Genomic DNA, 15765 nt, shown 5'->3' on the forward strand with positions numbered 1-15765 from the left:
TCTGAGTGAAAAGCCAGGTTTTAAGTCCTTTTCTAAAGGAGAGTAAGTCGTCAGCTTTCCTGAGCAGAACAGGCAAGTCGTTCCAACCTTGAGGCGCTTAAAATCTAAAGGAACGTCCTCCGATTCTAGTCAGGCGGATAGAGGGAATTAAGGCTTTAGATAAAGACGCAGATCGTAACGTCCTGCTAGGCACATAGAAAGCCAAGCGTTTCTGAAGATATTTGGGGCCTATCCGACGAAGGGACTTGAAGGCAAAGGTAATGATTCAGAAAAGGGGGTGGTGATGGACAGAGTATCTGAATTAAACAGAACACTCGTACCCAGTCAACAGATCAGGGCTAGATCCATCACCGTTTTTTTAGCTCACTGCACCATCCCAGCTCAGAACCTGGCTACATGCAAATTAGTCTGTCCCTGGCCCAGTGCATCATGGGAACAGGGCAGACCAAACTCCCAAGCCAATTCTTATACTGGAAAGGAAACAAGCTTCCGGGGACCGGTTTCTGGCATTACAGCCGTCTTGGGCCCGGCTTGCTTGAATCCTGATGGTGCAATGAGCAAGGGACTCGCATCTGAGTATACCCTTCCACGCTTATGGTGGACAAAATGATTCAGAAAAGGGGGTGGTGATGGACAGAGTATCTGGATTAAACAGAACACTCGTACCCAGTCAACAGATCAGGGCTTGATCCATCACCGTTTTTTAGCTCACTGCACCATCCCAGCTCAGAACCTGGCTACATGCAAATTAGTCTGTCCCTGGCCCAGTGCATCATGGGAACAGGGCAGACCAAATTACCAAGCCAATTCTTATACTAGAAAGGAAACAAGTTTCCGGGGACCGGTTTCTGGCATTACAGCCGTCTTCGGCCAGGCTTGCTTGAATCCTGATGGTGCAGTGAGCAAGGGACTCACATCTGAGTATACCCTTCCACGCTTATGGTGGACAAAATGATTCAGAAAAGGGGGTGGTGATGGACAGAGTATCTGAATTAAACAGAACACTCGTACCCAGTCAACAGATCAGGGCTTGATCCATCATTGTTTTTTAGCTCACTGCACCATCCCAGCTCAGAACCTGGCTACATGCAAATTAGTCTGTCCCTGGCAGAGTGCATCATGGGAACAGGGCAGACCAAACTACCAAGCCAATTCTTATACTGGAAAGGAAACAAGCTTCCGGGGACCGGTTTCTGGCATTACAGCCGTCTTCGGCCCGGCTTGCTTGAATTCTGATGGTGCAGTGAGCAAGGGACTCACATCTGAGTATACCCTTCCACGCTTATGGTGGACAAAATGATTCAGAAAAGGGGGTGGTGATGGACAGAGCATCTGAATTAAACAGAACACTCGTACCCAGTCAACAGATATGGGCTTGATCCATCACCGTTTTTTTGCTCACTGCACCATCCCAGCTCAGAACCTGGCTACATGCAAATTAGTCTGTCTCTGGCCCAGTGCATCATGGGATCAGGGCAGACCAAACTACCAAGCCAATTCTTATACTGGAAAGGAAACAAGCTTCCAGGGACCGGTTTCTGGCATTACAGCCGTCTTCGGCCAGGCTTGCTTGAATCCTGATGGTGCAGTGAGCAAGGGACTCAATTGAAGGCAAAGGTAAGCGCCTTGAAATCGATCCTTTTAGCGACTGGAAGCCAGTGCAATTTCTTTAACAGCTCTGTGGCTCCAGCTCTGCGCTGGAGGCCAAAAATGGCTCTGGCCGCAGAGTTCTGCACAATATGCAGTCGGGCCAAAAGATACTTCGGCAGGCCAAGATAGAGAACGTTTGCGTAATCCAGACGCGAGCCTATCAAGGCCTGCACGATAATCTTTCTATGCTTCAGTGAGAGCAGCGGAAGAAATTTTCGCAGCATCTTCAAAAGGGCAAAGCATTTGCCAGTCAGTCCAATGATCTGGGGGCCAAAGGTGAGTACCTCCTATACCTGACTGACAAATCACATTATTCATATTTTTACCAAGTTCTCTCGAAGTATTTCTCTGGTTATGAGCCAGATTATATCTGAGTGTATCATTCATGAATATCTGTTTCTTAACCCCTTAAGTGCTGCTGACGGCCATTGGTCGTCAGCAGCGCTACCTCCCCAGTGCTGCGCACGACCATTGAACGTCCATTCAGCACTAGTTCTAATGGACAGCGCAGCACTGGGGAGAAATGTTTACACGCAGCTAAGGTGTTAAGGTCCTTAGTGACCCCTTACTCAAAGACTTCTGTGGGACTGCTGTGAACGGTAGGAATGACAGTCGATTTTGGTGTAAAGCCACTTGGGATGCTCAAATTTGAAAGTATATCCAAGGTAGTTAAATTGAGTATGGGTTCCATATATTCTTCAAATCCTCTTTTGGCAGTTCAATCTTATTGATCTGTAACTAACTTGTGCTACCCCTTGTGGCTGTATGCAAATATCATAACTATGCCAATTTAAATACCAGCACTTTAATTTCAATCTCCTGGTGAAGTGGAATAAGTCCACCCTAGTTTGAGTATCGTTCATATCACTAGTAGGGCAGAATGGGAAACCTAGGCGGAGAAGGGTTATATCATTATCAGCTAAAACTCTTTGTGACAAATTTACCGCATTCATCGTTGTGTCTTTTATTTTGCTTGCACTTGTCCCAGTGTTTTCATTCACATAGCGGTCCTTTGTACTTTTCTTGGTTTTGTATTTTGTTTGTTTTGCCTTTTTCTACCTCTGCCTTTTCCTCGTGGACTGACCCTTTCTGAATGTGTACTGTCCTTACTCTTGTTACCATTCAGAGCTCCTCTAAAAAACTGCTTCTCAAGGCTGAGCGGTCTGATCCTGATGGCAGACTGGTACATAAAATGTCACTGTCCAATGATGTATCTCTCATGACTTCGTCAGTTTTGCTGGTTTGGGAGATGTTAATTCTTGTTGCTTCCCTCCATACATCCTGTCATACTTTTTGTTAAATGTTAAATGCGTCCTGATTTGTAGTCATTATATCTTGCTGAATTGTCTTCGTTTTTTATCTCTTCTTCTAACTTATCCAGCTTTTGTTGCATGCTAGATATAAACTCCTCCAAATTGTCATTACCATCCAGTCTTTTTAATTTGTTGCTTACCTGATCAATTTCTTCCAGAATGCTCTTTCTATCTGACAAAGCATATTTGTCCAGGATCCTCAACATGAGTGATGTAATATGTGGCATCATCAGCAGTGCGTTGCGGGTGCGCGAGTTATAGTTAGCTCAACTAACTATAATGGCCAAATTTCTCTGGTTTTGCACGAATAAAATTTCCAACTAACTATAACGTGCCGGAAACCTGTGGCTGTTTATGGCCCCGGGGACCCCATTCCCCTGGGCCTGGCCTTATGTTGGGGACCATGGGGGGGGAGCCCCAGTGCCCCCACTGTCCCAGCCGGCTCCCCGCCTCCTGCGGGAGCGGGCATTGCTTTTGGACAAGGGACGCTACCTATATGTCAACACGCACGCCCATACAGGTCTGAATAACCACAGTTGGGAGAATATTTATATGCATTTAATACAGATTGACTTCGAGAAATGAATTTCACATTTTTGATATAAAATTCACATGAACATGTATCTTCTGATGTAGATGTATCTTGGATAATTATATTGTTCTATCCTCCCAACATACTGCTTTTAAACTCACAATTGCACGAGCACAACCCACTTAATTTTATTACAATGAACCTGCTCTAAGAAGGCCGCGATTACATTTTTAACATTTTTAGTCCATCGTTGCTGTTTATTTTGGTCATGTGAAGCTCCATGGTTTTAAATGTCGAAAAAATGCACAAGAAACCTGACATTGACAAAGCCGAGTGGTGAAACGCGCCTGTCACGGAGTGGGATTCTGCTGAATAAAGCACTTTGTACATCGGATATCTTGTGAGTGCTTTCCTTAGGCGCTGGATTGTGCGTCTTAGCTCTCTGCATATATGTACATATATATGGAGAGAGAGAGAAAAAGAATAATATATACGTAATAATAATGTTTAGGGATATACATTTTTTATTTAAGATCACGCAGTAGTTATTACCTGTAACACAGTGCTCTTAAATAGTTGAAATAACTGTAAAAGTTATATTTGAACTAGAAAACGCTGAAGACATTAGCTGACAATGTGATCACCCTGCAGCACGCTCAGCTACGTGAACATCAGTTGTTATATTTAGTCGTTACAAAGCTAATCCAACATGTTTTCAGCAATTTGGTTAACATGAACTGTTTTTAGGGTCATTTTTTTAAATAATTGTTGCACGATTTTTACTACATGAAAATGTCTATTCAGTGATTCCCCCCATGTTGCATGAATTAACAATTAGTGAACGATGTTTAGACTTGTAGTTGCATCTGAAGTGTTAGTTTCTTACATCCTATGTTCCTAGTTGCCCGTTTTGATTTACTGAGTTGCAAAAACAGAAGACATGGTATATGATTGATAAGCTATATCTTTACCTTTTCAGGCTTTCGCAACTTACACATCGAAGACCAGATAACCCTCCTTCAGTATTCTTGGATGAGCCTAATGGTGTTTGCAATGGGATGGAGATCATATAGACATGTCAGTGGACAGATGTTGTACTTTGCACCTGACCTAATTCTCAATGAGTAAGTTATATGACGCATTTTCATTATTCCAAACTATAATGAAATTTAAGATGATGGTTGTCTTTAAATTCCTTTCGGAAGTGTACATGTCCTCATATTTTGGACTTCTTGCTTGATGTGTGAGGAACTGCTTTTGACAATTGCCAGCATAACGTTTAAAGTGTTTCCCTACATTTCTTCATTTTTCCTAGCGTTGATACCCCAGTGTTGAACAACTGCATAGCAGCAGCGCACCTCGGTTTTCAGAGCTGACTGAAATCGGGCTGCGCATGCCATGTTCAGTCCCTCTTAAAATCAGCTTCTTTTATCTGGCCACTTGAACCAAGCTGCACCTGACTGAAAAGCCCAATTTGGCTGACACGGGTCTTGGTTCACTTCTGTTACCGCTCTGAGAGGACCTCACTTGTGACTGTTCTTAATAGACCAGGACTAAGGCTGATTTGCATATGGCTGGGTCCAATTGGGGCTGCCACTGTGAACAAAAAGCAATCGACCGGGAAGAAGCTGCAAATAATTACAGTGGCTGGGATTAATTCACGGATTCCATCCATTAATTATTTGTATTTTTCATTGTGAAGCCCTAAGTGCAATGGTTATGCCCGGACGTTAGTGCTGTGCTTACTGTGCCTCTTCGACCAAGGTGCACCCTACTGAAGAGAACCAAAGAGGCCAAAACTGTTCTTGGGGTGTTTTGTGTGCTGGTTCAGAGAAGACCTGTCTTGACAGTTTGGGCTGCACTGTCCCTGTTTGAGCAGGGTTAAGGCTGATTTGCATATGGCTTGATTTAGTCTGAGGTGGCATGGTGGGTAACCAAAATGGGTGGACTGGGGTGCAGCCTTTATCAGTGGCTGAGATTGATTCAAGCATTCCATCCATCACTTTTTTGTATCTTTCCTTTCCCTTGTCTTCATTGCTCTGCCAGAATCTCTGACAGAATATCGAGAGACAGGATATCGATAGACAAAATATCGACGCTGGAATATCGAATGCAAGTATATCGACACCCTATCTACAACATGGTAAGTACAAAAATATCGAAACTTAAATATCGATGTTAAAAATATCGTAATTAAATATATCGGATTTTTTGTTATTAAATAAAGAAATATAAAGTAAATAATACTTTTATATAATTTAAACTTATATAAAAATATGTTAGAATGTTTAAAATGAACAAATAATACATATTTAATGTTAAACATTTATAAAAATTAAACATACAATATGTAATATATATTTAATTAATTATAATATTTATAATTTTTTTAATTAATTGAAAAATATTAACAAATACTATAAATTACAAATACATCAACACTCATAAAATAATAACATAAATAATAATAAATATTTATATTTAATACATAAAAACAATGTAGGGGGTAAAATTACTATTCCCACTCCAGAGAGTCCAACAGTAGGGAAAGCGTTGGATAGCGGGTGAGTAAAAATAACTATTCCCACTCCAGAGAGTGCAACAGTAGGGAAAGCATTGGATAGCAGCTGGGTAAAAATTACTATTCCCACTCCAGTGAGTGCAACAGTAGGGAAAGCGTTGGATAGCATAAGAGTATAAATTACTATTCCAACTCCAGTAGGCGCAACAGTAGCGAAAGCATTGGATAGCGTAAGGGTAAAAATTACAATTCCAACTCCAAAGGGTGCAACAGTAGGGAAAGCGTTGGATAGTGTAGGGGTTAAAATTACTTTTCCCACTCCAGAGAGTGCAACAGTAGGGAAAGCGTTGGATAGCGGGTGGGTAAAAATTACTATTCCCACTCCAGTGAGTGCAACAGTAGGGAAAGCGTTGGATAGCGTACGGGTAAAAATTACTATTCCCACTCCAGTGGGTGCAACAGTAGGGAAAGCGTTGGATAGCGGGTAGGTAAAAATGACTATTCCCACTCCCAGCATTTAATAACATAGATTTTTATTTTAACATACTTCTAAATAATGTTTATTTTTGGAATAATGTATAATTTATTTTTCAAATACATCAACATCAATGAAAAACAATTAATAATTAATAAAACCAATTACATTTGAATAATTATTTGACAATAAATTAACAACAAACACCAATAAATAATATTTATTAAATATTACTCACCAAATAATAAATATTAAAGAATAAATTATGTAGCATAACAATAACATATTATTTAAATTTAAATCAATATTAAAAATTAAAATACATTATACGAATTAATATTTTTTAAATAAAATGTTTAACAATTAATTAATTCGTTTTTCTAGTTATTAAAAATGTTTACTAAGTACAAATATTAATTGACAATTTAAAAAATAATTATCAATTAAAATAATTATTTACCAAGTTATAATTATTTAATACATTAATTATCCAAAACTAAAAATGTATAAATAATTAAATATTTACAATAAAATTACTTTCCACCCAATAGCCCTATAAACCCACAACACACTCAGGTACTAAAACATAACATGTATTTAAAATTTACATTAATTACCAATTAAATAATTAATTTATCAATTGAAATAATTATTTGCCAATTAACAATTAATTACAAAATAAATTATACATAAACAAATATTTTATTAATTAATATTAAATTACTTCCCACCCTATTCCCCTATAAACCCACAACCCGCTGCAGTACCAAAACATAATATTTAATTAAAATTAACATTCATTAACAATTAAATAATTAATTTATCATTTAAAATAATTACTTGCCAATTAATAATTAATTACAAAATAAATTATACATAAAAAAATATTTTATTAATTAAAATTAAATTACTTCCCACCCTATTCCCCTATAAACCCACAACCCGCTTCGGTACTAAAACATAAAATTTAATTAAAATTAACATTAATTACCAATTAAATAATTAATTTATCATTTAAAATAATTGCCAATTAATAATTAATTACAAAATAAATTATACATAAATAAATATTTTAGTAATTACAATTAAATTACTTCCCACCCTATTCCCCTATGAACCCACAACCCGCTCCGGTACTAAAATATATAATTTACTTATAAATAAATGTATAAATATATAAAATTAATACACATATCATATAATTTACTTTAAATACTTAAGTAAAACATATAACACATACATAATAAAGAACAAAAAAATACAAATATCGATATTAGTGTCATCGAAATTAGTTACATAGATATATATGCTATCGATATTACTAACTTCGATATTACTTACATCGATAAAAAGAATTTCGATATTACTTACCTTAGGGTCGATATTCTGTCCAACGATATTCTTGACATCGATATTCTGCGCCTTCGAAATTTCAAACACGATATTTTGGTAGGTCGAAATTTAAAACTCAATATTTTGACTGTGTACCACTCTGCCAATCCTATGGTGACAAATGTACGGAGAGACGTGGTCATGTGACCATGATATATCTTTTTTAAGTAATGGTGATTATCATTAAAGACTATATACCGTCGATCAAAAGTGTCTTTCTACAATGTAAATAGGTTAGGTGTAGAACCAATGGAAAACAGGAGAAGTACCAAGGTCAGACATGCACCAAAAGCTGATTCTGCAAATTGAAGTTGGCTGCACCCAGAATCTATGGAAATGTGTGGGTTCGGGGTGGTGCTTTGTGCAGCAGAGAATTAGACTACAGCCCAGAAAACAATGCAAACAGAGAAAAGGGAGCACCAGGAATTAAAAAAACAAAACTCCCACAAGCTGCACAGGGCGAGGTAAATGAATCAGTATTATAAATCCTCAAAATCTCCACTAAACATTTTTAAAGTAGTAATGTAGAATCTATTTCTGATGGATATTTGTAACTGCATACTCCTCTTTCCTTACAAATCTCTGGCACTAGACTGGACTGGGAATCTTTCAATAGCTCTTCCACCATGATAAGTGAGCCTTACTCCATGTCTGCACCAGAAATTATGCCACAGTGATGCAGCTGGAACCCCATGAGGAGCAGGGTCAAGACTGATTTGCATATGGCTGTGTCCAAACTAGGGTGGCGTGATGGACAAAAAACAATGGATTAAACCCAGATCTGTTGACTGGGGGTGAATGTTTTTACAGTGAACAAAAAGCAATCACTGGGAAGAAGGTGTAAATAAGTACCAAAGGATGGGATTAATTCAAGCATTCCATCCATTAACTATTCTTATTTTTCATTGTGAAGCTCTAAGTGGAACAGATATGCCCAGATGTTGGTCCTGTGCTTACTGTGCCTCTGCGACCAATAATGGTAACGAGAATGATAATAAATGTTTATTGTTTAGTTAGTTAAAACCTTTACAGTTTATTGCATGAGTAAAAGTAAGCAATAAAATGTCTTCATTTTCATAAAAATCAAAAGCTTTACATTCTCAGTTGTTATACCATTGGGGTTTGTATCGTGCAATAAGCACTTCCCAAATCGTAAGGTGTCAGTGTTCCGCGACTCCGTTAAGAGTTACTTTTCAGGCCTAAATGTAAGGTTACATACATTCTCCACTTAGGGATCCTGAATAACAGAGAAATCAACATATTGTTGATTTCTCTGTCTGCTTTGTAGCTAGAGTTTCTGTTTCAGTTCAAGATCATGGTGGTTAAGAAATGTTATCAGTTGACAGTTCAGACCGGTCTAGACGGGTCCAGCCCTGCTATTATGGTCGCTCTGCATGTCCTTTTTCTTGTGGTGTTCAGCGCTTTTCATAAATCTGACTCGTGCTGTGCAAAGTTTGGGACATGTCCAAATTTGATGAATAAAGCCCTCTTGTTACTGCCGCAGAGTCGGCCCTTTGTGGACCCAGGTTGGCTGGTCTTCAGTCAATGATAGTTTTCCAAAGTGAAGAGCCATCAGATGTCTTTTTCGGTGGATCGAGAATATGATACTTAGATAAGGTGCCGGTGCAAGGATCCTATAATTTTAGATCACCATCCAAGCGTGCGTTCTCTCACTGAAGATGTTTTTACCAACTAACAAGGAGTAAAATGTTGCAGTTTTGTTTATGACTTGCTTGAAGGTTGAATAAGTCAAGTTATTGTTCCAAGCTCACCTGTGCAAGTTGTTGGTAGAGCTTTTTGGAGGTATTGCTTGTATGGTAATTTTCTGTCGTTGTCTAATTCCGCCCAGCGAGCTTTGTTCAGTGTGGAGTTAGCTGTATTCTGTTTCAGTCAGCACCAAAGCTACATTGTTGCATACAACCTTCCCATTGTTTTGTTTATTAAACCAAATTCAAGTCTCACTTGTGCTGGGGAAGTGGACTGATGTATCTGGGAAACCTTTTTATTTATAGAGACTAGTAGTTTCTTTAGAAGTTTATAGTCTTTGCTTTGTAGTGCAATACTGGCATATGTTATTGTTGGAAGCATTTTGGCCAATATCACTGCAAGCAAAGGTTTAAATGATGGCCCCTTCAGTTTTTCTTGCCAGGGTCCTGAAGGCAAACGTTAGTTCACTAGTTCTCTGTGACATATACATTTTCTGATCTGTGCTGTTTAGTCTGTTGTCGATTTTAAAACTCCAAGCATTTATAATTAGTTACTTCCTCTAGCCATATTTTCTGTTTGGCAGTTGGGTAATTGCTGATGAGCATTGTTTTACTTTTGGGTGTTTGGATTTCTAGTTTGTTGGTTGTTATGTATTTTGCCATGTCTGTGAGTGACCTGCGGAGGCTGGTCTTAGTTAGGCTCATTAGGACTAAGTTGTCTGCATGTGAGAGATGCAATAGTAATAATGTTCCCAGTTGCTGTGGTTGAGAATTGATCTTATCAAGCCGATGGGTCAAGTCTAGTTTTAAGCCTTTGTTTGTGATCACTTTTCTAGATAGCCTTGAGCCATCTCCCAGATAAGTTCTCTTCCATGTATAGGAATAAAGGAGCAGTATTTATTTTAATATTCTCTCAGGAATATTCCAAGCTTTCACCTTCTCTCATAGGAGGTGATGATTCATACTATCAAATGCAGCCTTTAGATCTATGAAGCAGAGGTACAGTTGTTGTTTTCTCCACTTGTACTTGTCAGCTATACATGAAAGGGTTAGAATATTTGTAATCATCCTGATCCCTTTTCTGAACCCTGTCTTGTTGACAGGAATCAAGTTAAATTATTTGACCAATCTGTTAGGTCTTCCATGATCAGAGAGGCATAATTCTTTGCTTCTAAATCCAGTCATGTAATTAACCTGTAATTTGCTGGACTTGTTCTGTCCCCTCCATTGTATATCGGTGTGATTATTGAGCGTTGCTAGCTGGATGGGATTTGATTTAGACGCTCTTTTTTTTTTTTAATAGGCTCGTTAGACGGTTACTCTAAAAGAATGGGTAATTTTTGACGATTGCTTTATGAATGCCATTGGGTCCTGGCACTCCATCTCCTCTGCCTTTCCGTATTATACTTATTACGTGTTCTGCTCCGTAGGTGGACATATATGATTTTACCTTTGGGTAGGGAGGGCCGACTTTGTTGTAGTTCCTTGTCATTTTTTCTGCTGGCAACACAGATGTTACCTTTAGATATCAAGTGCTGTCTTTTTCTTGTATGGAATTTTCAACATTGTCTTTTACCACCTCTAGATCTTGGTGATTTACGTATTCTTGCTGCTTACCAGCAGGGTTTCCAGGATTTGTAGTTTCTGTGAATCATTTTACAAGAAACTTTGCCCACTTGTACTCTTGTACGTTTAAGGTTAGAGCGTTAACTGGCCTGTTCAGATTGTTAATCGTTTCCCAAAATGTGCTGGAGTTCGTTTTTTTGGCACTATATAATAATTTTGGCCCATATTTGTCATCACGCCTTCTTTTATACTCCCATAACTTCTTTTTGTACAGTTTCCTCAGGTTATGTACAATGTCCTATCCTGTGTGGTCCAGGTCCATTCTTTTAAGTTTCCTGACAGCTTTTCTTAGTTTGTGTTTCAGTTTGAGAACCTCACTTGTTTGTACCCTGTTGTGTTTTTTGTCTGGGTACCTGTTTTAGTTTTCCAGTCATTGGTGTTGTTAATTTCACTTTGAAGTTTATCCAGACTGTTGTCTTAGTTGGGCCCTTGTCGCACTTGCTTTTATGAGCCTTTGTAGTTTGTTTTGGTGCTCCTCGATGGTTTCATTAGTCCATTTAAGCCGTTTTAGGTCAATTGATTGGATTCTTCACTTGTTGCCTGATTAATATGGTGTTTGGTTAAGTTTAAGTTAAAATAATTGTGTTAATAGGAGTGATCACTCCTGGTGGTGAATTTAATTGAAATTGAAGGAGAAGAGGCACCAGTGGTAATAAAAATTACTGTGTACTCGAGTCTGGATTGCGACATCCCTCCGAAAAAGGTATGTTTGCGTGGGGTGTCTTCTGTTGTCCTGCCATTTATGACTCCAAGCGCAGGTGTTCTAGTGATTTCACCAAGTGTCGCCCTGTGAGATCAGGAAGTGCAGTCCTAAGTTGGTATTGAGGTTGTACATTCCAGCATTTGTTATCAGTGGCTAGTTTCTCATCTTCATCCGGTGTGTAGATTAAGTTAGAGTTGAAGTCCCCTGTTGGCACTATGTCCCAGGAGGGGTTAGTGCTTCTTATGTCCGAGATTGTGGCTATTAAATGGGCGTATGAGCTTTTTTCCTTTGGGCCTTTGGATGTGCATACGTTTTAATCAATAATACTGTTCTTGGTTTCTCCATGGCAATGAACATGAGTTTAATTAATTGCACATTTGGCCCGGAAGAGGCTATCTGCTCTGATTTGATGTTTTAGGTCTGTAGACACGTAGACTGCCAGGCCACCTTTCGAGCATCCGTGTTTTCTATGTTTCTCTGCTGGAGTGTTGAAATTTGTGAATCCTGCATTGCCCATGACTCTTGGAGGGCAATTATGTCATATGTTGCCCAGGCTTGAGGGGGGCTGCCTTCTTCCAGCCATTTTTTCGCTCCGGCTCTGTTCGAAGAGAGGAGGTGGAAGTTTCTAGTTTTTGGATTTGGCAGTCTGTCTGTCTGATGGTCAGTTACCCTTCGCTTTATTCAAGATTCCCGGGAGCCAGGTCATTTGGTTGTTGTCAGATTCTGCTTCAGCCTTTTTGTCGTGGTATAGTGGGCTTGGATAGTTTTATATCCCAGGATTCAAATTGTAGGTTGGAGCTCATAATGAGCTGGCCGATTTCAACTGATTGCATGTGGTGAGCATTTGTTTGTTGTTGTTTTCTTTTCTCTTCTGGCAAAATTCCAATGCAAGGAGTTGGATTGACTTTAGTTTTATAAAGCAGGGATGTTGGTTAGCAATTTTAATATATTGCCCCTATTGAGTATGTCGTGCTGGCCGTGGGATTTGTATTCTGGTGTTAAAAATATTTGCTGAGTTGATAGTCCACCATGCCGGGTTTTTACACAGGTTGCCTCTTCTTGTTCTTCTTCTTCTTCCGCAATAGTAGGCTTTTGCAGTCTGAATTTTCCTTGTCGATGCATTCTGCCCTTACTTGTGTTGTGTATTAAGGTTTCTGATGGAGGCAAGTTACTCTGAATGGTCTCTTTATGTTTTGTTATTTTATCCTGTTCTAGGTTGCCAGGCTTGGTTTCTCTGGGGATTACCCATGACAAATTCACTTGTTTACATTCTGTTGAGCTTGTGTTGTTGCTGTTTTGTATGTGATCTAAGGTTTTCTTATTGCATAACGCTCTTTCTGCTGACTTTGGGAGATGGGGTCTTAAATGCAGGAGATGGTATCTCTGGATCTTATCTTGGTTGCATGTTTCTTGGTGAGCTCTAATTCCTGGCTTGTTCATTTCTGTCATGCCTTGGGCTTTTTTTGGCCTTCCTTGCTGTGTGGAGTCCTCATTCGTTGAGTCTTTGCCAGTACGTAAGTTAGTCTTGTGCATTCTTCCTCCTAGCAGGTCTTTGGGCTTCGGGTTTGTTCCACAAGGCTTGATGCCCTGGGTTATTATGTTTGTTGATTGTAGTGTATTTCTGTCTTGTTACTTTTTTCCCTTTTTCCAATGTCTCAAAGGTTTTTTCACTGCCTTGGGTCGTTTTTGTTGTTCCATTTCTTATGCAGATACTAGGCCTCCCCAAGTATGTGCAGTTGCTTTTCCACAAAGTTCAGGGCCTGCGGCACTGTAGTGATTAGCACCCCTTGGTCTGTTTTGGTCCGCTTCTTCCAGGATATCCATTTCCGTGTCCCAGTCCTTCTGGTTTACACTCAAAGTGTCTGCTCCTGGTAAGGTATGTTTTTGCTTTGGTCTCCCTGGATGAGCTAAATATTGGGTATATTTTGGTTGCTTACTGATTTACTCGGAGCATTATTTCATTTCTTGCTTTCCTTTCGCTCTTTTTCTATCTTCTTGTTTGCTTAGTAGGGTTGCGTTCTTCCGATTTTACTGCATAGTCTCTGCAGGTGCTACCTTCGTTTCCAGAGATCTTTGTGGCTCAGTTGATGTTTGTGTTACCTTGTGGTCGTCGTTCCGTGCGGCCTGTGAAAGAATTGCTATTTGTGCTTCAGGCTTGGTAACAGTGTGCTTGATAGGAGTTGTATTTAGCTTTTTGAGAGCTAATATTTGTTCTAATAGAGTTTATCGGAGGCTCAATGTGTTGATTACCAGGCCACAGGCACAGGATCTTTGCTACAGTGAACATTTGAATTGTGCTCTTGTTATAAAATTATTAAGATTATCCAATTTCGTGTTTATCCCTGCGATGTGTAGCGTTGTGATGTTCATTAATTCAATTTGAATTTCCAGTTTATCCGATTGCAAATTGAGTGCCTTTGTAGATTATTGTACTGTGAGTAGTAGTGTTATAAAGAGCTCCAAGTAGCTGCTTGTGTCGCTAAATATTTAGTCTTGTGTTTGTGTGGATTTTGGTTCCAGGTTAGTTGGTTGATTTCGATTGTGTACTTGGCTAGTGTCCTGTGGTAAGAGTCACTTTGGGTGTATTTTGCTTACTGTTCGGGCCATTTGTTTCCCTATTACTTTGCGTTGGGAAGTTGTAGGCATCCCCGCTGATTGAGTCTTTTAAATCTGTCTCTTGTAATGTCTCCTTATTAGGTTTGAGCCTTATTGTTCTCAGCCATGAGTTTTCTGAGCCTTCTAATTAATCTAGGTTTGTCTGATGAACCTGGGCTACAGTTGTAGGCACTTGTATTGTTTCGTATTGTAATGTAGGTGGAGTAGAGTGTACTTTTTTGGCATATGCATAGGTTTGTTGACTGAGCTTTTAAAATTTCTCCTCCATTGCTCCCTTCTTTCCCGAGCTGAGATAGGTGTTGAACTGCGATCTTGTTTTCACTCGTGATGTCATTGTTGTTTGTTGGACCCTCTATTATTTCCTCTTTGTGTAATTCTTAAGTGTGGGTGGTTTCCCATGGGCCTTACATATTTTCCTTGTTTCTTCCTTTGGGGTGCCCAGGTCCCTGTCTACCTAGCCCAAGTTTTGACAGATTGCCTGGCTCTTTGGGCTATTTGGGTCCTTTACGTTGTTTTTGGGGTCTTTTTGCTTCTCTTTTTTGGTAGCTTTGTATGCCATTCTCTGAGGGGCTATTGGCGTCAGAAGGCCTGGCACCTCTCTAGGCATCAAGTAGTTTGTGGCTCCAGGGTCTTTGAGGAAGCAGAAGCTGGAGTTTGTTTTCTCGTCTCACTTTATTTCTGAATTCCTAAACATTATTAAACTTGGCGAAATTAAAGGACTCTTTTGAGTTTTGGCCCGGTCTGCAGCATTTGCTGGTTGTTTTGTATTTTGTTTTTTTGCACCTTTCTTCATGTTGCTAGGCTTCTGGGGCTGATTCGGAGTCCACCTGACTCTGCCTGATCTCATCTTTTTCTTCTCCTCTGTGATTTGTGAGTTTCCGTAGATACCGTAGGACACTTGACAGTGACACTTGCCCCAGCCTAGCCTTCTTGGATCTGACAGTCCCGTCGGTCTGTGGCTGCGAGGGTTAAGTGATGGTTGCGCACATAATTATTTGATACCCCTTTTCTTCGGGTTTGTGCTCAGATTGCGTTTGATTTGATTTGTATTCCTGTGTTCCTGTATTCAGTATTTTACTTTGTATTTTGTTGTAATTGCCGTTCTGGGTTGGACCCTTTATTTATGTCCTTGTTTGTGCCCTTTATTGTTTTTTTTCCAAGCAGCTAGATATTTGGTTTAAGGCTGCTACAATTGTTTGGGCCAAGAAAGGCAGTCAAGTGGTCAGGCAGT

General features: G+C 39.4%; 1 protein-coding gene across 1 annotated transcript in view; it reads left to right on the forward strand.

The window, feature by feature from the left end:
* Window positions 1-15765, forward strand: part of PGR (progesterone receptor) — a 760964-nt gene that overhangs the window by 626971 nt on the left and 118228 nt on the right. Inside the window, exon 5 of the mRNA XM_086935286.1 lies at window positions 4475-4619. Within this exon, the coding sequence (XP_086791412.1) occupies window positions 4475-4619 (145 nt within the window). The remainder of the gene's footprint in view (window positions 1-4474; window positions 4620-15765) is intronic.

This window comes from Lissotriton vulgaris, chromosome 8 (assembly GCF_964263255.1).
Source record: "Lissotriton vulgaris chromosome 8, aLisVul1.2, whole genome shotgun sequence".
In the NCBI taxonomy this organism is placed as follows: domain Eukaryota; kingdom Metazoa; phylum Chordata; class Amphibia; order Caudata; family Salamandridae; genus Lissotriton; species Lissotriton vulgaris.